Below are 24986 nucleotides of genomic sequence, written 5' to 3' on the forward strand. Positions count from 1 at the left end.
AATACACGATATTTATCAAAACGGAATGACCAAAAATTTATATACCAAAAGGGGTATATCGTGGGCTGATCCACGATATACCCCAAAAAAAAAATTTCATCTGACAACCAAGTCAACAAAAAATTAAAAAAAAAAAAAATTAATTGTATAACGTGGACTGATCCACGTTATACAATATAAATTGTATAACGTGGATCAGTCCACGTTACACAATTAAATTGTATAACGTGGATCAGTCCACGTTATACAATTAAAATCTTTATCCCGTTTAACAAATACTTGGTAAGACGTTGCCTAAATTTAAATCATATTCGGTTATGTTTTTAATAAAAAAAAATTATTGATTTTTTTTATTTTTTAAAGCATGATTAACTCAAATAAATATTTTAACACATGCAATAATTAAATGTGTTATATATGCGAACAGAAATAAAAAATAAAATATAAGTTAAATAAACGTCACACATTAACTGAGTAGTAAATGTTAAATTACATACTAACTCTTAAACGGTACAAGACATGTTATATATTCTTGGAAGATTACATAAAGAAACAACGATCGTACAACTTAAGAAAAAACATAAAAACCAACAGGCAACAACAACTACTGATTTCTGTCGGGGCAGCGATTCTTTTATGACCTGTTTGCTTGCACGTACTACACTTCATTCCTCCTTCTAGTTGTAGTCCGCGCTCCAGAAGCCGAAGTAAATTTTGTTTGAAAAAACTTAGTGTTTGACTATAAGGTTATTTTAGTCAACTTTATATGTCGAGAAAATTAGTCAGCTTTATTTTCAAAAATTGAAACCACAGAAGTGAAATTGACATTCACAGCTACATTACCCCGGGATTTTTACATTGAAATCTATTGCGTATCATCATCTTATAAGTACATAAATCTGAAAATTTCATGCCAATTTGGGGGAAAATTGAAATTGAATGGGATAAAAGGTGTTTTTTCAAAAATAGGCTCGGCCAAACCGCCTATGGGAGTTTGTCCGCGTAGATCTCGAAAAAATATGCAAGTTAAAAAAAAAACGCATAAAAAGGACGTCCGAGCGCAAAGTTATGACCATCTAAAGTTTGACCACTTTACAACTAGTTTTCAAACAAAACTTACTTCGGACACCTTTTCAACCCCTAAAATGACGATCCGAACGTCTACGTATCCTTGATGTATTGAGCCTATATTATTGTACGCAGAAAAAAATATCAGGTTCTATACAAAATATTGACATTTCGGAGTCTTGACACACGACTAATCGTTGGTCAAAGTATGGAAAAATCACTAAGTTTTTTCAAACAAAACTTACTTCGGGCACCTTTTCAACCCCTAAAATGACTATCCGAACGTCTACGTATCCTTGATGTATTGAGCCTATATTATTGTACGCAGAAAATTATATCAGGTTCTAGATAAAATATTGTCGTTTCAGAGTCTTGACAAACGACTAATCGTTAGTCAAATTAAGTATGGAAAAAACACTTCGGGCATTTTGGTTCCGGACTCCTATTTTGTAAAACGCTGGAATTTTTTTTTAATTGTATAACGTGGACTGATCCACGTTATACAATTAATTTTTTTTTTTTTTAATTTTTCGTTGACTTGGTTGTTAGATGAAAAAATTTTTGGGGGTATATCGTGGATCAGCCCACGATATACCCCTTTTGGTATATAAATTTTTGGTCATTCCGTTTTGATAAATACCGTGTATTTTTATACCCTTTAGGATCCGGACTCGTTTGTTTCGTTATATAAAAACAAATGATTATCTTGGCACCTTTGAATGAACCGCAACATTTCAAATGAGATAGACAATATTAACTTTATTCTATTAAAAAACCTAACAAACCCGATGATGATAATCACATGATTAGAGATGGGTTATTTTCTTCATCAAATGTGAGATCAAATTCAATATGTTAGTGAACGAGTCGAGAAAAGTTAGCCGGGGATAACAAAAGATAAAGATTTCACTTCAAATTTATACTATTTTATCATGCTAATAATATGCGTATTTATACATTGTTTTGTGACAAACATGCACCAAAGCTGGAATAGCTCAGTTGGTTAGAGCGTGTGGCTGTTAACCACAAGGTCGAAGGTTCAACCCCTTCTTCTAGCGTAACATTTTATGTATGTCTTTTTTGCTTGACCTTTAGTGATGTCCTTCCCCTCTACTAATTTGGTTTCGATAATTTTGTTACAGCTTTTCTATCTTTCTTTTTCCCCATCTATTTGGACATGTTATTTGTCTGGGTACCTATTTCTCTGTTATTCGTAGTGTGCCTCTTTGACATCCAAAAGATTGAGCGACCTTATTGTATATGTGCTTTGACTTTCAGCTTTCCACTCTAATAATACCTACATAACTTTTTGTCTCTTGACTATATCTTTCAGAAATAAAGCAACGACCAAAAGCAACTCAGTTGCACCACAAGGATAACCAAATCCAAGTGTGGACCTCTAGAGTTTCATTCTTGAAGTTGATGAATGCAAATAAATAATCTGCTAAATGACATTTTTTACAAGTCTATAAGAATGGTACTTCAAAATTCTAGTCTTGTAGAGAATGACAAAAACCCAAAAAGGTAAGTTTTCTTTAGATTTCCACACCCTGTCAAAAGAAATGAAACAACAGCGGAAAAAACAAGGGAAACTTATATAAATGACTACATTTTGGGGTTATTTTTTAGGTATAGCTACACTTTCTAATTACATTTCTTAGCTACAATAGATTGTATTAGCGCGCTACAGTAGATTGTATTCAAAATTCGGCTGTATCAGATTTTGGTGTATTCAAGTTAGATGTATTCAACTAAGTTGTATTCAAATCAAATATATTCAACTCAACCGTATTCAATTGTAGCTACTTTCACATTATATTCACTTTATTATATTTAAAATTGATTGTATATAAAAAAATATCCTTCAAAATACAAGAAACAAAAATACACCCCAAACACATGTGCACTAAAAATTAACGAATACACCCAAAAACCGAATACAAGAAATAAATTTCACTCTATTCATTTGTATACATTTCAAAATTCACTGTATTCATTTACATACAAGAAATAAAATTAACGAATACACTCAAAACTGAATACAAGAAATAAAATTTCGGTCAAGCTCCGGCCAGATGTGGTTGTTTCCGTCCAGATCTGATCGTTGTCACCATCGTCGTCATCAACACCGGATTGTATTAAAAAATAGAAAGCCACTTCCGGCCAGATCTGACTGTTTCCATTCAGATTTGACTGGAATGTCTGTTGCTCGCATCAGATACAACAACTATTAACGCTGGTCAGATATGTACAACAACTCCATGAAAGCACCGTAAAAACCTCCATTACTGCTCCAACAGAGACCAGCAGAAATACAACAAAAAATCGACCATGAAACCCATCAAAAACATCAAATAAACTACCAGAAACACCCCAAAACAGCCACCGCATATCCTCTCTCCAATCATCATAAAACTCATGCTACTGCTCGGTACGAGGGCTCATTATAAAGTTGTTTTGCTGTGTTTGAAATGGTTTCTTGTTTTGAAATGTTAGTAACTGAAAGGTTACTACTTTAGTTTTAGTTTGGTGTAAGCAATAGAGTTTTGAATGCTGAAAAATTGAAATGTTTTAGTGCTCTGTTACTTTTGCTTAATTTATACCATTACAATTAGAGAAAGAGAGGGAAGAGAAGATGGAGTGGTTGATGTGGTGAAGGGGTTGGCAGTGGCGGTGGTGTGGCTGCTCCGATTAACCGGAGCCGGGGGGAGAGGGGGGGGGGGGGGGGGGAAGAGGGGAGAGAGATATGGAAGGATAGTGAATAATGTGATGATTGGTATTCTATTTTAAATATATATGTAACTATTAATTGTATTTAACATATTACTTTTAGCTATAAGATGTAATTAATCTAAATTATAGCTACTAAATCTAAATATGTACTAGAGTTAGTTATGCCATGTAGTTATCCCAAAAAACAAACATGTATATGTGCCGAAAGGAGCCAATATGTACATTCATCTCCATCATTTAAAGTTACGAGAACCAAGTTAAGTAGTTGATTATAATTGAGGGATGATCCCCCAGGGATCAAATCAGAATTTATTTTCTTCTTAATTTTGCTGTTCCTATTATCTGATATTTCATCTCAACAACATGTAAACACTCCTTTGATAGTTTATTACTTATGAATTTTAATCAAGCAAATATCAATGTCAATGTTTGTCCACATCTTTTGTTTAAAATAGTAACTTTCCTTTTCCACAGATAAAGAAGGAAAATGTGGTCTCGATCAACGCCTTCGTATGTATATCACCCAATTCTTGATTCACGGCGTCGAGTATTTTCACTTTAGATCGCATGACTCAATCTGTAGTCATTTTATACAATAGCATCTCAATGCTAATATATTTAACAGTCGACAGAAAGCAAGTTGACACTATCAAGTTAAAATACAAGAGAACAAACAAAATAAAGACATCAAAAATTTGCTCCAACTGTAATGCTGAGTTGATGCATTACGCGATAGGCTTGCCGAGATACAACTAGTTATTTATTCTTGAAGCAAAATAGAACAAGATTCCCAGCCCTTCACATTTACTTGAAAGATGGTGTTGGAGAAGTTGGAGGCTTGAAGTCCTCATACCTGTTCAATGCAAGGAAAGGCAGTGAGTTCAGTTTAATGGCACTGCTCAAAAAGGAAAAAGAAGGGACAAACATGGCACAGAGTATGTGATTTCGTCATCCTTCAGGACTCAGGATACCTAAAATATAAACCTTTAGCCTTTAAGGCTAGTATCAAGTACCACATTGAAGATGGTTGAGGTTGTCATATCTGATCATAATAACATCTAGACAAGAAATGGGACGGGGACTGCTATGACTCAACATAGAGTATTTTACTTTACTCATTTTTATCTTGTTTTCTGTTCTTTCCAGGACAAAGATCTGGTCAAGAAACTGGACCAAGGTCTGAATATATGGTCAAGTTATTGAAAGATACTTCCACTTATTCTGAAATAGGAAAAATGGAGATATAGCTGTTATCCAATTACTATCAAGATTGATGCAGTGCAATCTGTCAAGTTAAAAGCTATCTCTTCTTATGCAGGGTAGGGAGAATGACAAAAAGCTAATTTTGTTGACGAATCCTCCTTGGCAGAATTGGTAGCACTATCAGTTACCATATCGTCGCCTCCAGTAAGTGGTGATGTAACTTCCGCTGTTGTTGAGGCTTTTGGACCACTTGGTGTTGGAGTTGGGGAGGTTGGTGGCTTTAAATCTTCATAACTGGAAACACAAACAGTCAGTAGATGATTGAATGGTCCAAACACAATTCCACTTGAAGAAAATTGGCAATCTATAGAAACTGAGGAAGCAAATTAAAGAGTCATTCCGCCAAAATAAATGTCGCCATTTTGTGTAAAAAAATAATAGAAGAAATTGCTTTTGACAAAAAATTTCTTCAACGCGTCGAAGAAGAGCAATATCTACTTACACAGCATAGGGAGAAAGACAATAAGCTACAGTATGGGAAGGATCCTTCTCAGTGGAAATGGTAGCTGAGATGTCATTGCCTCCAGCAAGTTGTGGTGAGGTTTCTGCTGATATTGAAGCTTTCGGACCACTCGGTGTTGGACTTGGAGATGTAGGTGGCTTTAAATCTTCATAACTGGCAATGCAAATAAGTCAGTAGATGATTAAATGGTCCAAAGACAATTACATTTGAAGAAAATTGGCAATCTATAGAAACTGAGGAAGAAGCACATTAAAGAAGTAATTCCGCCAAAATAAATGCCGCTATTTTGTGTAAAAAAAATAGTAGAAGAAATTGCTTTTGACATAAAATTTCTTCAACATATCGAAAAAGAGCTATAGCTACTTACACAGCATAGGGAGAAAGACAATAAGCTACAGTATGGGAGGTATCCTTCTCAGTAGAAATGGTAGCCGAGATGTCATTGCCTCCAGCAATTTGTGGTGAGGTTTCTGCTGATATTGAGGCTTTCGGACCACTCGGTGCTGGACTTGGAGATGTAGGGGGCTTTAAATCTTCATAACTGCCAAGATTGAATCAGTCAGCAAATAAGCTACACTATACTTGCGCGTAAGTAGTTGGACTAACTCAGAGAATGACTTAACGCAGTGTATGGAGACAAAGGCCTTGTAGTCGGTAATTCTGCTTTGTCAGAAGTATGATCAACAACAGAAGGGACCGCCTTAGTGGGTTTGATATCTTCTGCTCCGCTTGCACCTACTTGGCGACCACCGGGAGGATTTGGACTAGGAGATGTAGGCGGTTTAAGATCTGCATAACTGTGATGATAACAGTAATGATATGCAAGATTTTCAGTGACATCTGTAGGTAAATCTTCAACTATGATACTTTAAGTGAATAACAGAACTTCGCATTTCCTTCATTTTGCTTAGATGCATTTCTTAGTAAACATTATTAGATCAGGTTCCATGAGACAAGCATACAATGAAAGTACAAAGCATATTCTTTCTGTTAACAGAGATTAACGCATCCATTCACATTTAAGATATTATCTGAGTGCATATCAGATTCGTCACCACAAATCTGATATTCCAGAATATTGTGGACCATGACGATTCTACTTGAAATATTTTGGGATGTCTAGTCTTCACATTTTGTATCAAGTCAACAACAGTGAAAATTAAAGTGGAGAGGACGCAGATGCTTACAGTGGATAAGGTGAGGAAGAAGCTGTTTTCTTTTTGTCTATCTGTTGAGTTTTGCTATCAGTGTCAGGGATTGAGCTTTCCGAAGAACTAATTTCGGAAGAAGGTGGTGAATCATTTGCTGTCACTGTTGACCCTGCTTTGCCTTCTTTGGTCGAACCCGTGCCTATGCTTGGCGTTGGAGTAGGAAATGTTGGCGGCTTTAGATCTTCATAGCTTCCAGAAAAACAAAAAATGGAGCATCTAAGTTAATTTGAAGAAGAAACATGCACCAGACAGAAAATAAATAATTAAGCTTACGCAGTATATGGAGAGAGTGGTGGTGCTGCTTTCAACTTTGTTTCAGCAGGTTTTTTCTCGAGGGAGGTATCAGAGACCTCAGATGTAATACTGCTTGAAGTTGCAGGCTTTTGTAAGTCACCAGTTTCCTACAAACAATTGGGATAATAAGACTAGTGATTCTACAGTCCATGAATTTATGAGTATATATGTCCTTCCCTTATATAGACAACATCGAAAGGTTCTCTCGCAAAATTTGAATTTTCACTCAAAGGATCAAACACCTATTGCTGAGTACTAGGTTTCTTCATCAATTATAACATAAAGTGGATGCACATGGAATTATTTTCATCAATGCATACTGTTTGTTTTAAACAGAAGGTTCCTTCCAAAGTAAGAAAAGTGAAGAGACACCGTTTCATAAAAATAATTGAACGCTTCAATGTCCTAATTCTAGTTGAAAGCCATTTTGGGCAACATCGTCTCTGTCCATGAAGAACTAAATGAAATTACCTTGGTTGGGGAGACCTCAACACGTTGGGGAGGAATTTTTGCAAGAAGGTCCTCCATGGGGGTCAATGGTCCAGTTGTTTCTGCAATTACTTCAACCACTTTACAGTATGAAAGGCTACGGTTTTTGGCCATCACTGCCATTAGTTCTGCCACCTGATCAATCAGAGTTGTCTTAGCTGCTGACTTTAAATTGCTAGCTCTTTATGTAGAAAGAATTTGTTATGCTTAGCAAATACTTCAATCACTTTTCTTACTGTCAATAGATCTTGTGTGACTTTATAAAATGTCCAAGAAAGTAAATTATGCTGATAAGAGGAGCTACCCGCCCAGATAAAATGCTATCAGATGACAGCAGAATACAAAATGCATAGTGATTTTCAACTCATAATCGTTCATCTCCCATTTTGCCATTTTGGGTCCCGTATGTAACATGCATTTCGGTGCACCAGTGGGATTATTCATCATGTGCTGTAGCACTATTGCTCTCGTGAAATTTGAGCCACAAAGGAACCTTCTAACTTTTAGCAGTTAATGCAAACTTTTAGTTGAGACACAGAATTAAAAAAGACAAAAACCTTTCACTGAACAGAAATATAAAATAGTACTCTGCTAGTATGATTTTCAACATGAAAATTACTTATGGAAAATATTATTTATCTCTGCACACAGTAAACCAAATCATAAGCACATTGAATTACATGCTGGGAATGTATTTTCATATCATGTCAAATTTAGTTAGTGAAGATAACATATCAAGTTACCCTAAAGAAGTGTATGCTGGAAGAAATTCTAATTGCAAAAAAAGCTTTGTAGGAACCTGAAGGTTTGACACTTGACCACCAAATAAAGTATCTTCCTCCGAAAGAGTAATATTATGAGTTTCTTTGTAAGAATCAGTTGGACGTTCCATTCCTCCAGGTCTCACGATCTGAAAATAGCAGAGTGAAATATGAGCACCGTATTGCACTTCACACGCATCCAGATCACCTCAATTTTGTATCTTTCCAATGCATAATACAGAAGAACTCACAGTATAAGGAAGCCCACTTGCAAGCAGTGCCTCTTCTGCTTGCCTTTTCCAAATGAGGACTCCCCAAAACAAACTTCCATACCAGAAGAAAAAGGAGAATCAATGAACTTAAACAAGAATTTTCATATTTAAAGACAAATACGTCTTCCAGGGACTCTCATGTGAATCAGAAGACTTACTTGAGAATGGCTGCAGGAAACCCGACCTTATTTGTTCCCAAAGATGTGAGCAAGATAAAGTGGTCAACTTTTGCGACGGTTGCTGCATGGAGGAAGCAATCAACTTTCTATTACTCATTTTATGTGAGTTTCAGTAATTTATCGGCACTGCATCTGATTTTAGTCAGTACCAATTGCTTCCAAAGGAACTAATTGAAGAGGACAATATGAGGAGAAAAGATAACGTATAACAATTTTGTTAGGAGAGTATGACCAACTTGTTGGCACAGTAATGAGAAAGTCTACAACTCAAATCAAATTAGGTTTTGTATATTAAGTATAAATATACATATTGTAAACACAAAATATGCATATAATATACATATAATATACATAATCAGTGTATAGGTTTGTCATATTTTGGCTAGCACCGGTAATTAATTTCGTCCGCTGGGCCAAAAATGAAAAAATGCCTTCTTTTTACCTGCATCAATAAGGTTCTTAGTGGCCTGGTAATCAATTCGATATGGTCCAGTAACATCGAAGATCTCCTTTTCACTGGCACCAATGCAACATATAACAATCGATGCATCGCCGAGTGCAGGCCTAATCTGTTCACTTTTTTCCAAATCGCATTCCACAATTTCAAGCTTCTCTATAGCTGGGCTAAAGACCAAACGTAACATGTGATGTTCCAAAAAAGCGCATTTATCTCTAAACTGTTAATACCGTAATCAGACATGAGAGGTCCTTTCTACATCAATCTTACCTTTTGCTCCACCGTCTGCAGCATTCTCAAGTTTTATCTGCTCAACACTCTGTAACAAGGAACAATTTATGAGTCTAGAAGCACGTTAACCAGTAAAATCGTTATGTTTCCACTAGTCAGAACTTTTACTTTGACAAGAGGTTGAGCTCTTTGAGTACTTCGAACTCCCGCTCGAACTTTAAAGCCTAATTTCAAAAGCTCCCTGAAAACATTCTGGTCTTTCAGCAATATAGACTTAATAGCAGGTTTAATGGATGTATATAATCTAAAGTCAATGCTGAAATAAAAAATATACAACCTTACAGTCCGAGAACCAACTTTACCGGTTGCACCAGCAACAAAAACAAGATTCCCATCTTTTGTTTTGACATCTTTTGCAGTTCCTCGAGGTTCCAATGAGCTAGCTTTTGCTGCACATTCAGATATCCATATAATTATAACACTTAGAAGGTTGCATCTTTATTAAGCAACTCTAGACCACAAGATGAATAAATTTGTTTCCTTCGAGAGATGGTTCCACAGGCCAGGCCAGAGAAGATCATCCTGTAAAAGCTCCAAAACATGCTTATAAAAGCTAAAGAAGATCATCCAAAAAGGGCATACTTATACATCTATATGAAGTTTTTACATTGAAGGATATTATAGCTAGGCTATGAAGTCTTAGCTAGATACGCTTGACTTCAGAAGATGCTTTATAGGAAGAATTTAGGATCTACTATAAGGATTAAGCTGCTTCAGATTCAGGTACCACATTCCCTGATTGAGACCATAATTAGATGAATGTCGAGCCAATTTTACAGAGTGCAAGGAGAATAGAATCTAGAATCTGATTAGAGATTGTATTCAGTTGACTTCTGAACAAAATTTGGAGCTAAAAATGGGACAAATGAATTGGAGATTTTTGAAGAAAAGTCATAAAGATTGCAATTTTCCCTTCTAAGTTAATAATTCATGCTTGAGAAATAGAGATTTATGGATAATAACTTTATCCTACATTACCTATATTAGATGTACTTCTGCAGTATGTAGGAAAACAAGCAATATCACAAGATAATCAGCTGTAAAGGTTGTTAACCTGCTAGAACGGTAAGAGACTAAGTATCTTAAGTATCTACATATTCATAACCGTGATAGTTGCAGAAACTCGGAAATAAAGCTAACTATGATTCCCCCCACGCATTTTTCAAAATAAAACATGTATAGAGTGAAAAAGAATCATGGAGCTTAGATTGAACTAAAAGATGTTTTTACAAAATAAAACATGTATAGAGTCCAAAATAAAGCTAAATGCTTCCCTCTCTTGTATGCTGGAGAACAGGTTAAACTATATATAAACCCCATCACTCAAACTGAAATAGATTACTTCACTACACCAAAAGAAACTTTTTTTTTTTTTTTAATAACCAAGAAACTCAGAGCCAATGGCGCAACGTTCAAAGATCGATAATGGGCCTGACTCTCTACCCTTCTCCACTTAAATATCGAGCTTCATGGGTGCAAAACCCACACCCAAAGAAACCTCATACAAAAAAAACTAGACTTACTTCATCAACATACCGGTTGATCATTGACTATCTTCATGCATTACTTGAATTCTTGATGATTTTTTTTTCTTTCTTAAAAATGAATAAAAATCCAATTATCCAGAAGGGTGTGACAATTTCACAGTAACAGTCAAGCCCACATAATTAAAAATTGCATTACCTGAAGTTTGAGCTCTGACACGAAGGGACTTGAGGTTCTTGGAATTTAGGAATCTCTTAGTACTACTAGACTGAATCAATGTAAGAGGCTGCCCACACAAAAATGGCTTTTCCACTAACCCAGTTCGAGCTATATTGCTGGTGATGAATGACTGCAAGCATTGAAGCTCCATTGTTCTTGCAAACTGAAATCAGTGGAGAGAAAGGTAACAGTTGTAATTGTTGTGTGTTTAAGGAGTTGGCAAGTACAAGCCATGTGGATGTGAAGGTCCCTCAGTGGAAAAGCCAGGCGATACTGACCACATAGTGTATATCCCCTACCCCTGTGTGCTACATATACTTAAATCTTACAGGAATGTGTCCAAGTGGATTGCTCCATAAATCAGCGCCCTTCTTTTTCCCATTTTTGTGATATACTGGATTAATTATTTTTTTTCTCACATTATCACATTATCCGTACTTAAGTCCAATTATATCCAAATTCGCACCGCGTAAGCCTTGATTATATCCGGTTTCGCGCCTCATAGGGCCCATTCGGAAAAACTCTCTCTATCAAAGATATCTTCATACTCAAAGCTCAAATTCGAGACATCTGGTTACAGAAGAAGCAACTCATCCGTTGCACCACATTTTTGGTGGTTACAGGATTAATTTCATGCTCACTAAACCTATTACTCTTCACAGCCACAAAAAAAAAAACTATTACTCCGCCCCCAAAATAACTGTGCTTGTAGCTCTTTTCAATCTCATTAAAAAAAAAACAATAAATACAATGTATTATTTATTAATTTTCCCCTATTTATTATATTTCTTGAAAATTGAGTACTAGTAGGAAGAAGTAGTTATTTAGTATAAGGGTATAGTTGGAAGCAGATGGTAATTATTGTCCTGAATTTCTAAAGCGACAATTATGTGGAGAAAAATTTCTATTTTTTGCTAAATCGACACTTATTTTAAAATGGAGAGAGTAGTAATTTTTTTTTTTGGTAACTGAAGTCAATAGATTTTATCAATCGTGTCAATAAAATTACAAAATTACTGTTTGTATTATTATTGTAAAATACCCTTATTAAAACGAGCCTAATACAAGCTTAAGACGAGTAGGATAATAGGATCAGTGGGGTGTTTGGAACAATTGAGTCACAAGTTGGAAAGGCCTGAGTTAAGTGGTTAGGTGTCTGACGTAAGAGGATTTATCACCTCCTACACAATATAAAACACTTTAAAAAATTGGATTTTGACAAAAACGTATGAAAGATAAAAATCTAAATTAAGGGCCTGTTTGGAAAGCCATCCAGGTAATTGGAATTAGGTGTAATTACATAGTTTGACCTATTTATTTGATTAAGTAATTACACAGTTAGGCAGGAATTGAGTGTAATTGAGAGGGTGTAATTACACTCTTCAATTCTTAAGAGGGAGGGGGGGGGGGGGGGGGGGGTTTGAAAATTGAGTGTAATTACATACGGGGTTACTTTTTAGTTTGCTTCTTTTTTCTTTATTTTAATTTCTTTTTATTTTTAATTATTTTATTTTTTAAAATGTATTTTTCATTTCCTTTCTTCCCATTCCCAATGTTACACCCCGTACTTCGGAGAAACACTGTTAAATTTGAATGTAAGAATGTCGAGTTACGACTAGGTAAAACAACTTTGGAGTATGAGGAATGAGGCATTATTAAGTATATTGTTTAAATAATTGATGATTATGATCTTGTAAGTCGTAATCGGGAAAGAGTATTTTAAAACACAAGAATATGGTCATTATCATGTATAATACGTGATAAATATCATGTATGGAGGGTTTCGGAATATTTCGAGATCGAGCAAGTTGAAGAAAATAAGTTCGACGAAAATTTGAGAAATGCTGGACAGATTTTTAGTCAACTTTGGAGGGGTAGATCTCTATGCATATTTGGAGTTTTAAGGCGTTTCAAAATCCTAAAATGAAGTTCGTCAAGTCTATTTTATGATGCAACAAACCACTCATCGATAGGACGTCGGAGTAGAGAATTATAGACGCTACAAACTGAACTGTCGCGCAGAAACAGCACTGCTACAGTATGCTACAGCATTGCTACAGTACTGTAGCTACAGTGACGCCGTTTCAGCCCTTATAAAAAGGGGCAAACCCCCATTTTTATCATCTAAAAACTTGTCAAATTTTCCAGAAAATTCAGCAACAAAAAGGGGCCTAAATCTCACATAAAAGTGAGGATTGTGAGTGAAATTTCAAGCTACGAAGTACTAATCGAAGTCCGGGCAACGCAAAATCACGAATATAATTTTGTTTGGAGTTAGAGGAGCATGGGAACAATAAGATGTTGAAGAATTTGCTACTTTCATAAAAATAAGGTAAGAATCAATTCCTTTTTCTTATGTTATGAAGGTTTGTTTGTGTTGTAGTATGTAGAAATGAGTAGAATTTATGCAAAATATGGAAGTTTGCAAAGTGGGTGTGTATATATGTAAGTGGCCATATATGTATATTGTTGTATAGGTAATATGGGTTGAATTTTATGTTGTATTCTAGTTGTGGTTATGGTGGAATTCATATTGGAAATGGAAGTTGAATGACTTTGGTTGAGGTTGGAAATATGGAATATAGCCATGTGGTGTATAGAAGTAGAACGGAAATGGATTAATTTTGTTTAATGTGTTAGTTGTGTTGTGGTGAACCTTATGATGTAAATGAAGGTTAAATGGCTTAAGTTGGCATTGAATTGGAATGTAGAAGATTATGTCACTTTAGAATGATTTTGTGATATTATGGAAATGAAGTTGTTAAGATGTGAATTATGATTATGGTTGATGAAATTGGAAGATGGAAATATGTTATGGATATGTAGGTTGAATATTAGAAGTTTTGGATGAATTATGACTTTGGTGGAAAGTTTGTATATTTTGTATATCTTATGAATATTTTGTGAAAATGATATGAAATGCTTCCGAATTATGTTGTAATGATCTTGATTAGTAATGAATACGAGAATGTTGATATTGATTGGAAAATACGAAGTTGGAATGAAGGCTATGACGTTATGTTGGAAAGATGAATAATTATGTTATATTGTGTTTTGTAGTGATTATTATTGCTGGTGGTGTTGTTGTTGGGTTGTTGTTGATTGTTTTGGCCGAGTTAAATTCTCGGGGATGCTATATGTATAGGGGAGATGCTGCCCAAATTTCTATAGGCAATTATGGATAAAGATTGAATACTTAAAGATTGGAAATTGAGAATTGGTAAATGGGGCCAATTGCAGATCTTGGGCGAAACGGGAATTGAATTTGGAAAGGCGTAAAGAGCATACAAGGTATGTAAAGCTATCCCGATTCTTCTTTTGGCATGCCCTTGGTGTACTAGGATCGGATTTGAGCCTCGGAAAGTGTTCTGCTCATCGGAATCCGCATTTGAAATTACCCCTTTTTCATTCAATGGAATTGAACCCTATAAGTATGCTTTATTGAAAGAATTGTGCAAACTTCCGTAAATTGTCTAGAAAATTATGAAATGTCCCCAGAACCCCCGTAGATGACTTTATAAGCTTAAAATACATAATTTGAGCCCACCGCTTCGTTTGTCCCGAGGTGGGCCCACTATTTCCGATTTTACCCTTTTGTGTTTATGACTTGTCTACGAGCTGCTTTAAAGGAAATGTTTTAACTACTCCTCTAGCTATTAATTAAAAATTGTTTAAAATATTCCGTTAAGTCTTGTAATTATTTTTGGAACTTGGAAATGATTTCAGAAAGATTATGCATCCGTAATCCATTATGACATCCGAAATATGCTTACTATAGTTCTGTCCAGTTTCATCATTTCGATTTGTTATTCGATATGCTTCATTGAGTCTCTGGAAATATATGATATTTTATACTGCATTTAGTTTCTCACTACTCCACTCGTGGATGCCTCAATGTTTCCCCTACTGAGCCCGGGCCAGGATATGTTCTCAAGCGACTTCTACTGCATTGTTCGCCGTGCCTCGATGTGAGGGGGCAGGTATACATGTACATGGGTTGTGGAGTATGCTGTGCCATGTACACTATTCTGATATGATATGATATGATCTGATATGGCCATCTGATATGATATGCTATGTTACGGGGTTATTCCCCTTTTCTGATCCTTATGTGTTGTCGCACCAGTGTCGGGGGGTGACCACGTTCTGTCTGCCGAGTCCCTTGGCAGGGGCCGGATATGATATGACATATGTTTCTGTACATACTCTTCATGTTTTGAAAATATGCATTTGATACTCTGGACATCTCACTCACATTTCTGTACGTTCTGTTCCGGTTATGATTTTGTTCCGTAATGGGACCAGGTATGACATACGTTTCCTGTAAGTACTATTTATGCTTTATGATCAGCATTTTGCTAATCTGGATATTCCGTTCATTTTTCTGTACCTCCTGTTCCGATTATGACTTTGTTTACTACGTTCCATGCTTTACATACTCAGTACATATTTCGTACTGACCCCCTTTCTTCGGGGGCTGCGTTTTCATGCCGCGCAGGTACAGACTACAGATTTGCTGACCCACCTGCCTAGGACACCTATTCTGCTATTCTGGAGCGCTCTTTTGTCCAGAGCCTATACTCTGGTACAGTCTGCTGCTGTTGGATATATGTACGCTATTCAGGGGTACGACGGGGCCCTGCCCTGTCTTATGTTTCTGTTATGTTCTGTAGAGGTCTGTAGACATACATGTGGGTTCTGTATATGTTTTGGGTTGCTATGATTTGTGATAGCCTTATCGGCTTCCATGTGCTATATATGTTCCTCTGTGACACTAGTATTGTCGACTGACTTTTATATTTATATAATCTGCTAGTCTGCTGGTTTGGATTATTGGGTATGTTTGGGTGTCCAGCACGGACACTAGTCACGGCCTACGGGGTTGGGTCGTGACACCCAACCTTTACTTCTTGTGGTTCCATATAATTGCTCGTATTTTATTTTATTTTATTCATTTAGCACAACCGTGTTATTATTCTAATTTTGAAAACTACACCTTTTAATATTGGAAAGAATGAGTCATTAACAAACTTGACATATAACAAGTGGCGTTATTAAAGTAGAATTTCATTGTGAATGAGGTTATAGACTTATATTTTTCCTTTCTTTTGAATGATTTACTTAAGTTATGTTGAAACTTACTTATGTAATGTTGGAATTTGACATAAGAGTATTATGTTAAACTTTTTCTTTTGGATTTTGAATTTAGGTTATATTTTGAATTTTAAGTTATTTGCTTTCACATTGCATGTTGTTTATTTTTCACTTGCATTTGATGGATTTTTTTGTGTCCAACATTTGAATAATATTATGACATTATATTTATAAATATTATATTTTTATCAAACATCTAATCCATGACGTCCTAAAAAAAAAAGTCTTCTTTTAAGTTTTATAATTAATTAAAATTAAATACTATTAATTTGAAAAAAATATATATCCATTATTTTTTTACAATATTAGTTATAAATATATGATTAGTAATTAATATATTTTCAAGAAACAATGTGTTATTAAATAACTAATTTAATATCATTTATAAGGCAAACATTTTTTAAATATTAATTTTAAATTTTTTATAATTAAATTTTATTTTTAAATTAAACTAACTGTGTCATTACACTTGTACAACCAAACAACACGCTTGTAATTACACTGTAATTACGTTATGACAAACAAACAGGTCGTTGTAATTACACTACTGTGTAATTACTACCCTGGTAATTACACCAATTCCAATTACCCGGTGGCTTTCCAAACAGGCCCAGAAAGGATGTAAAATGATCAATGACAAGCAAGGAAAATTAAGGAATTTGGACTTAGGATTCAATTAGTCTCAAAATCCAATGTATCGCCTAATCCTTACAAATTAATCCTATGACAATGTGAATAGTCTTAAAAATCAATTACCCAATAGCACCCTTCAACGACTACCACATTTTTGGCTAACCACTAATTGTTCCTCAACACATTAACGAGTCTATCCTAACCAATTCTCTCCAATCCAACTCACTAATCGTTCCTCAACACATTAGCGAGTCTATCCTAACTAATTCTCTCGAATCCAACTTAAAAACGTTAAGCGCATTCTAACTTTAGACAACAAGATGAAAGAATTATCTCTAACCTCAATTCATTAGACTAGGGTTAATAGATTTCTCTAATTATCCTAGAATCTTGCTAATTAATCTAAATTCTACCTTAAGTTTTTCTCTTGGATTTAATTAAGGGAAATATCCTAGGATTAGCTACTCCCTTTGAAAACAATACAAAGCAAGATCAATCAAATAAATAAAAGATTTATCCATAATTAACTAGTAATTGATTAATAAAAAATCTCCCAGAGTTTAATCAAAACCCTATTCATGAAGTTATCCCTAAAATCATGTCCATAATCAGGAATTAAGACTAAATACACCATGAAATATTCATTACATAGCATGGAATTAAAAAAAAAAAAAAAAAAGGAGTAAAATGGTTTAAGAAATGCTCAATCAAAATCTCCAATCCTTCAATCATAGGGTGTAACTTGTTCCCTAAGCTTGGAATTTAGCAATAGATACTAATAAAATTGTTCAAATGTTGTATTTATACTTCTTTGTCTCTTCCAATATTCAGGTTAGTAATTGATTGGTAACTAACTATGTGATAAAGTTTCCATCTTTATATAGCTCTATGTTATTATTGGGTCCTAATAAAACTGTCAGAAAGAGAAATAGGTTCTTTGTCTCTTCCAATATTCAGGTGCTTACTAACTATATTATGTATAAAGTTTCCATTTTTATATAACTTTATGCTTCTGTTGGGTCCTATTGTCCTAATAAAACTGTGAATAAGAGAAATTGGTTTGGGGGAAAGAATATGAATAAAGCAAGTATATGGTTGGCTTTAATTAGCTTGATTTTGGTGGTTTCAATCTGCACTTTGCAAGAATTTGTTCTCATTGATTCAGACGATCCATAATGATGCTGTTAACATAGGTGTCCCAATTTGTTCTCTTGTGAGTATATGTTGTGTACTTGTGTTTATTGAGGGAATTGACTGTCTCTTGACATGGTTCTCGTATTGGAATGAAAGAGGCTCGAATAGACAGGAATATATGCTGGATTCAGTTTCCATTTTTTTTTTTTTTTTTTGACAAGTAGGTTTATTCGCATTATAGCACTAACAGGGAACTACAAAGTTATAAAAGTTAGATGGTAATTTCTTCTCTTCAACTATTAGAAAGTCTATAAACTCTATCATGATGTCCAAATCATAAACAGCTTTTCTGTTACACAAACGTATACTCTATAAGCACTTGAAGAATATCTACCTTCTAAACATCTGTAGTGGATTCATAATTTTATAACCCAACTAGTTTGGAATTGAGTTGGCTGGCTGATTGATTTTTCCAGGATTTTGATGAGCAAATACTAAGAATCAGACACATAAGTACCCATCAAAAAAAGAAATTCAGACATATGCAACAAAAATCTTGTTCTCGCTCCTGACGAGCAGTGTGAGTTTCTACAAAGGACATGCTTTCGCTGCTTCAGACAAATTAAACAACAGTGTTTACAAAGGGCATGAGTTTTGCTGCTTAAGACAAATTAAACAAACTGTTGGCGGTGTTGCTTGGCTTGCAACATTTAATTCTATGGACTCTGCTTGGAACCGTCAAGAATAGCGGGCAGATTTTCGGAGAAGCTAGAAAGAGAGTACCTTTCAGAAAGATTAAAGCATGCTTTGGATATTTTCAAGCTGATTATGTTGCACTTTCTATTCAAAAGCTTTCCAAATATACTCTCTTTCCAAATATATTCCTAATTCAATCTTTACTAGTCCCCGCACTATTAATTCCTAGTATTACTAATCTCTACACTACCAATCCTAGCATTATAATCCCCGAGTGTCATAGGACTTCATAAGATTTTGAGCGTTTTACTCTTTTTGATTCTTGAGCAACCAAAAGAATGTAAATAACCAATTCACTTTTTCGAATTTCCCAAACAAACATGCAGATGCATTTTCTCTATATGACCGAAAATGGCTATTCTGATGAGAAACTAAGAAGTAATATGTCCAAAAAGCTATTGATATCAAAGAAAGTGCTGCATTAATTATACCAAAAATAAACAATCAACTAACATCATCTCCACGACTCAATTGTGTGCAAAACAAAAACCAAAAAAAACACCCTCTGATACTCGGGAACCCAACCCAAAGTCCCAAACTATACACAATTATCTTTCCCCTCTAGGCAAAAATAAAATTCTGGTCTGTGCAGATTGAGTGCAAGGTTAGGGAACCTGACATTATCTGCTCTATTCGGAGCTATTCCAGCTTTCGTTAACCTTCATCTGCAAGGATTTCATGATGCTACTGTATACGGTGCAACTACGGGAGTTCCATACCTCTTTTCAAGTTCAGTCCATGGGGGTTATGCTCATGGATTTCATCACTCAACAAATGTAGATGGGACAAAGTTCTTCATCAAGATGTTTCTCTTGATTGCTGGTTTCCTCTTAGTTGTTTCCTTAATTTTGTAGAATTCCTTCCCAAAAGTGGTAGAGATCAAATTAAGTTGTAGAATTGTTAATCATGTGAGTATATCTTAGAGTAGTGGACTTATATTTATGTCTAGCAAAGCAGCATGCACAGTTATCCTTCATTGTATTCAGAGTTAGGCTTAGGTATTTCCTTATTGCGCCATAGTTAGCTCCATACTTTTGTTCAATAAAATCTGGTGGAGTTTCACCGTCAACTTGTTCTTTAACTATGAGTTTGACTGATATCACTGCTTTTAAAGACAGATTGAGGCCACTGAACTAATAGGGACATAAAGAGTGGCCTTAGAAAAAGCAATACAGTGCAAAGTAGGAAATCAAAACATACTAAATGTAATACTACTCCGTAAGTATTGATGCACTAGTTTGACCACCCTGGTACAAGAAGTTCTCATTGGGATTGGAATTGCCATCTTCTCATCATGAGTAGGTTCAAAATATGGAGTTTTTAAAATAGTACAATGTAGTGTTGAAAAAGATTTTCTATTTGCAGTAAGTTTAATTGCATATGACACAACTTTCATATCCTTCTAACAGGGATTGAAATTGTCAATCTTCTTATTATAGCAGGTTCAGATGCACAAAGATTTTCTACTTGCGGTAAGTTTAATTGCATATGACACTACTTGCATTAGGTTTGAATATAACAAAACTTTCAGATACTTCTAACAGTTTATGAATGGGAATATATATCAACTCTCACTGTTGTTGCTGCCAATGTAAATCAACAATATAAGTCATTCGTCCATTCTATAATCTAAATGAGGTAATCAGTTTTCAACATATACATAGCAAGAACTGTCAATTGAATAAAAGAATTGTACAAAGGGATGAATAAAAACAATATCTAGCTATGAAATTAAGGGCAAGTTGTATAAGATTTGTGTATTCCTATGATGGCAAAACCGAAGACCGACAGATTGGACAATTTTGCTTCCCCCTCAGCAGCCATTGCTCTATGCAACTCGCGTGATACTCATGTCCGCAGTCAAGAGTACCAATTGTCTCATCATTCTCATAGTCACATAGGCATATGGCACATATTTCTTCTCTATCATCAGCACCTATAACAGTCCCTTCTGAATTAGAAACTTCAACCTTAGCACAATGACTTCTTGTTTTCAACATGATAATATTCTCCTCCTGGTCGACTACTTGTGTGTCATCATCCCGTAGATCAAGAAACGCTGTATAATCAAATGGCAGTTCATTGAGACTACTACCAAAGTTGCGGTCAAGATTTTGCATCGTCTCTATTAAGTGATGCACATCAGTTGTGACATAGGCATCATCAACCAATTCAATTGTTGGTTGATAGTAATAGGGATCCCACAAAGATGAATATGTATTTGGGAAAACAGAGTTATTATGTGGAGCCAAGTGATTACCAATACTGTTTCTTGAATTTCTGTAGTGATTTGGCAGAACTTGACGATGATTGTGGGCTTGTGAAGGGTGACGATTTTGTATATTTGTACGAAACAGAGAAGCGTCATCTGTGACAAAAACGTCATCAATATATTCACTTGTTGGCTGATAATAATACCCATTAATGTTGGTCGCTGCCCTGAAGTATGAGTCGTCACTATAATATGTATTAGGAGCAGCAAAAGCAGAAGTGTAATCATAGCCCATGTTTCTTGAAACGTAGTAATATGTCGGAGTACGATAGTAGCCAAGATGATTATGGGGTAGTTGCCAAGGGTGTCGATTTTGCAAATTCATACTCATGATTACAAGAAACAGATGAACAAACAGTAAATTTTGGTTCTTTTCAGCAACACTCAAGAAACAAGATTGTCTATTCCAACACAGAAAAGAGTAAATTTAAGAATGGCGTTGAGGTTTTTCATATACAAGAAAACAAGCACCCAAAGAAAAGAGGAAGTAAGTAATCAGTAGTATGACCAAGAATATATATAGAGAGAGATTGCAAAAGAGCGGTAAGCAACTGGCATACCATAACGGTAACATTATAGGACACGGTTCCATGTTTTCCTCGGACTAGGATTAAAATTTCCTTATTGGAACACGCAATCTTTAGCCGCCATACTGCTACTACACAAACAGGTTTCCCCTCTTAATTTAACTGAATTTAACATATTCCTTTTTAGGTTCAGTCTATGTGAACCTATTTCCTTTTTAGTCTGTGTCAAAATAAATGACCTCTTTTCTAATTTAGAAATAAATTCACTTTATGAAATGATTTATAGCCACACAAATATTTAAGACTCATTTTGAACCACAAGTTTCAAAAGTTTCACTCTTTTCTTAAATATCATGTCCAGTTAAATGAGTTCACATAAATTAAAATGGAGGGAGTAGTAGTTAGATGGAATACAACTATTCAGATAAAAAAACAGTTTTTACTAGTATTATGTTTGCAAATTTATTTTTGAGTTCTTTTATCATAAAAATTTATAGTTTTTCAAGATTTTTACGTGACTCTTATTAAAAGTAACTAAAGAAAGAAAGTCCAAAATTACGCAAAAATTACCTCTTCGTACTTAACTCCAAAAAAAAAATGAGGAAATACTTTTAACCAAAATGGAAACTAAGTGTTCCATGATTCAATAATGCACCATCAAAAAATTATGGTGCGGTTATAAGTATACTTTTATCCTTAATAAGAGATATTGGGTTCGGATAATAAATATGAAGTTACTTTTGGTAGGAAACCTGTTAACCCTAAAATGTGATCTTATGATATAAATCCGAATTAATAAGGCCTCAAAGAGAGTACCAGACACTAATTAGTGGAAAATAAAAAAATGATTCAATGATGCAAAACCTTATTTGAATGATCATTCGCCATGACTCCTTGGTATGAAGCATCATTTGTCTGCACTTAATGAAAGTTTAAATCTTAATCATATAGATTTCAGTCATTAATAAGTGTTTATGTTTTTAGGTTAGAATCGTAATCATTCAGATATTAATCATTAGCGTTTCTTTTATCATTATTTTTCAACGACTTAATAGGTTTGAATAGATCAAGATGAATAAGACCAATAACAAAGTCTTAATATCATAAAATGTTATCTATCCAAGGAATTTTGCAAAGACGCATTTCACCACTAATCCACCCACTTTGATCGCCAACCACTATCTCTCACCATTATCAACTATCATCATGATCGATTATTGGCAACCACCACTCACAATCACCCTCCTCAGCCATAACCACCAACTCCACTAACCACCATTTACAATCATCACCACCAATTACAATTACCATAACAATCATTAATTACTACGAGTAATTACCATCATCATCACCACTGTATATCAGCAACCACGCTATCAATCACCATCACTACTCACATTTACTATCATCCACCACAATTATTAACCACTACTGTCAGCCGTCATCATCACTAACTTAATTATAAATACCGCTACACTTTTAAGTGTGCTATATTTATAATTATAAAAGCAAACACTTTATAAATGTGCCTTATCTATTCTCATATATAAAAAAAATCAGCTAAGACTAAAATTCCCTCCAAATCACTTTTAGTAAGTTTGCCTATGTGGGTTCAATTGTTTGATTTTTTTTTTGTAGATCATCGAAGACTTTAATCTAAAAAAAAAAATAGTAAAATAGAAATTAGAAAGGTTTCAATTGTTTGATTTTTTTAAAATCTAATATATAAAATAAGAAAAATATTTTTCTTTAACTTTCCGATATGTTTTGTAGTTTAATATTTTAGAGTCTTCCGAAAGTGTATGTTATAAAAAAAAAAAAAAACAAGAGCAGAATTTTTAAAAAAAGAATCTCCAAATTGAATTGTGAAAACTAGTCTATTCTCATATATTAAAAAAAATTCAAGTAAAACTAAAATTTCCCCCTCGGCTGGAATCTCTCTCGCCACCACCTCTCGCTTCAGCGATTGTCTCAAGTAGGGTTTCGACTCTAAATTTCGACAACCCGTGTTTGGTATGGAGCAAAACATTTTTCCATGTTTGGTTTGTCAAAATGTATTGAAAAACAAGTTCGCTGAAAATGAGCAAGTTTCACAAGTAACATTATAAGTTCATTGTCTCCTCCCCACCCACTCAACACCCCAACCCCTACCCCTTCTCACACCCCACCACCCCGATTCCCCACTCCCCACCCCATACACCACCACCTAAACTAGCCCCCACCCCACTACCTCCCTCACAATATAGGTATCGCGACAAAGGCACTATAAATTTGTAGTGATTTTCTTTGTTGGGTTCCATTTGAACAATTAGTTTGGGATTTTGTGGTGATATCAATGTTATCTGAACATATAACATCTTCAAATTTATCACGGGGGATATAAAATAGGGGAAAAGGTCAAAAATACCCCTCTACTTTGAGAAAATGGCTAAAGATATCCTCCAAACTAATTTTGGGTCAAAAATACCCTTCGCGTCATTAAGATTTTCAAATATACCCCTTTCTTAACGAAAATTCTCAAATCTCCCAAAATAATTTGGTTTCATTTTTTAAACCAGCTCCATTATTTAAACCCGACCCAACTAAATAAAAGCCTACAATCCTACGATCCCCTTTAAACAAGTAGACTAGGGTGAAAAAAATGTGATCATAGGATCGTAAGTTTTTATTTAGTTGGGTCGGGTTTAAATAATGGAACGGGTTTAATGTCACGACCCAAACCAATGGGTCATGACTAGTGCCCGACCTGGGCACCCATATATGACCCACTAGATATAATCAGATTGAAATTGAAAACAATGTGGCACTCTGTAAAAAGCATGCTGTGAACTCATCATATCATACATCGGAAAGAACCTGTCTCCTGAGAAGTCACAGTTAACCAAAACATAACAAATATGCAAGCCGACAAGGCTGCTACCATACACGGGGACGTCCAAGACGATCAACATCGATATAGCTGAACAAATCGTATATACACAACCCACATATGTCTACAGACCTCTAAGAGTATAACAAGTCTACGTCAAACGGGTCTATACCAAAATAACTCAAGCTCCGGAACAATAGAGCTCTCCAAGCAGCTGCGCAGAAGTCCTAAGCCGGAGCATCACCAAACTGAGTGTCTGTACCAGTGGGCATGAAACGCAGCCCTGAAGAAAGGGGGTCAGTATGGAAAATGTACTGAGTATGTAAGGCATGAAGTACAATAATGAAGATCATGTCTGAGTAGAAGATGATAGGAGACAAGTATGATAATCAAGGATACCAATGCATCTGTGCCTTATGAGATGAGAGTCATGCATATATATAGCATACCGTACCC

General features: G+C 35.0%; 2 protein-coding genes and 1 non-coding gene across 4 annotated transcripts; 1 reads left to right on the forward strand and 2 right to left on the reverse strand.

Annotated features, from left to right (window-relative positions):
* Positions 1–2052: 2052 nt before the first annotated feature.
* Positions 2053–2126, forward strand: TRNAN-GUU (transfer RNA asparagine (anticodon GUU)). Its single transcript has one exon. It is a non-coding gene; the product is annotated as a tRNA-Asn (tRNA).
* A 2243-nt stretch (positions 2127–4369) lies between these two features.
* LOC132606554 (protein TIC 62, chloroplastic) lies at positions 4370–11475 on the reverse strand. Of its 2 annotated transcripts, XM_060320121.1 has the most exons (16): positions 11165–11473; positions 9759–9870; positions 9590–9662; positions 9461–9509; positions 9176–9352; positions 8713–8794; positions 8534–8606; positions 8321–8431; positions 7504–7656; positions 7012–7139; positions 6715–6927; positions 6151–6324; positions 5895–6068; positions 5507–5680; positions 5193–5298; positions 4370–4654 (listed from the first exon to the last, which is right to left on the reverse strand). In XM_060320121.1, exons 1-16 carry the CDS (start codon positions 11334–11336, stop codon positions 4649–4651), a joined length of 1977 nt encoding a protein of 658 aa, XP_060176104.1. In that variant the 5' UTR covers positions 11337–11473; the 3' UTR covers positions 4370–4648. The 2 variants fall into 2 exon arrangements, with proteins under 2 accessions (XP_060176104.1, XP_060176105.1); XM_060320122.1 differs by lacking the exons at positions 6151–6324; positions 6715–6927 and having other exon boundaries at positions 11165–11475.
* A 9150-nt stretch (positions 11476–20625) lies between these two features.
* LOC132608083 (probable E3 ubiquitin-protein ligase ZFP1) lies at positions 20626–21369 on the reverse strand. Its single transcript, XM_060322157.1, has one exon. It carries the CDS (start codon positions 21367–21369, stop codon positions 20626–20628), a length of 744 nt encoding a protein of 247 aa, XP_060178140.1.
* Between the last annotated feature and the right edge of the window lie 3617 nt (positions 21370–24986).

This window comes from Lycium barbarum, chromosome 8 (genome assembly GCF_019175385.1).
Source record: "Lycium barbarum isolate Lr01 chromosome 8, ASM1917538v2, whole genome shotgun sequence".
Lineage (NCBI taxonomy): Eukaryota > Viridiplantae > Streptophyta > Magnoliopsida > Solanales > Solanaceae > Lycium > Lycium barbarum.

Bases quoted from the DNA above. Each gene is read 5' to 3' on its own strand.
- LOC132606554 (XM_060320121.1), bottom strand. From the start codon at position 11,336: ATGGAGCTTCAATGCTTGCAGTCATTCATCACCAGCAATATAGCTCGA. The intron at 9,510-9,589 runs GTAAAAGTTCTG...TCCTTGTTACAG, and splicing joins GAGCTCAACCTCTTGTCAAA to AGTGTTGAGCAGATAAAACT. The intron at 5,681-5,894 runs GTAAGTAGCTAT...TTGCATTGCCAG, and splicing joins TGTCTTTCTCCCTATGCTGT to TTATGAAGATTTAAAGCCAC.
- LOC132608083 (XM_060322157.1), bottom strand. From the start codon at position 21,369: ATGGGCTATGATTACACTTCTGCTTTTGCTGCTCCTAATACATATTAT.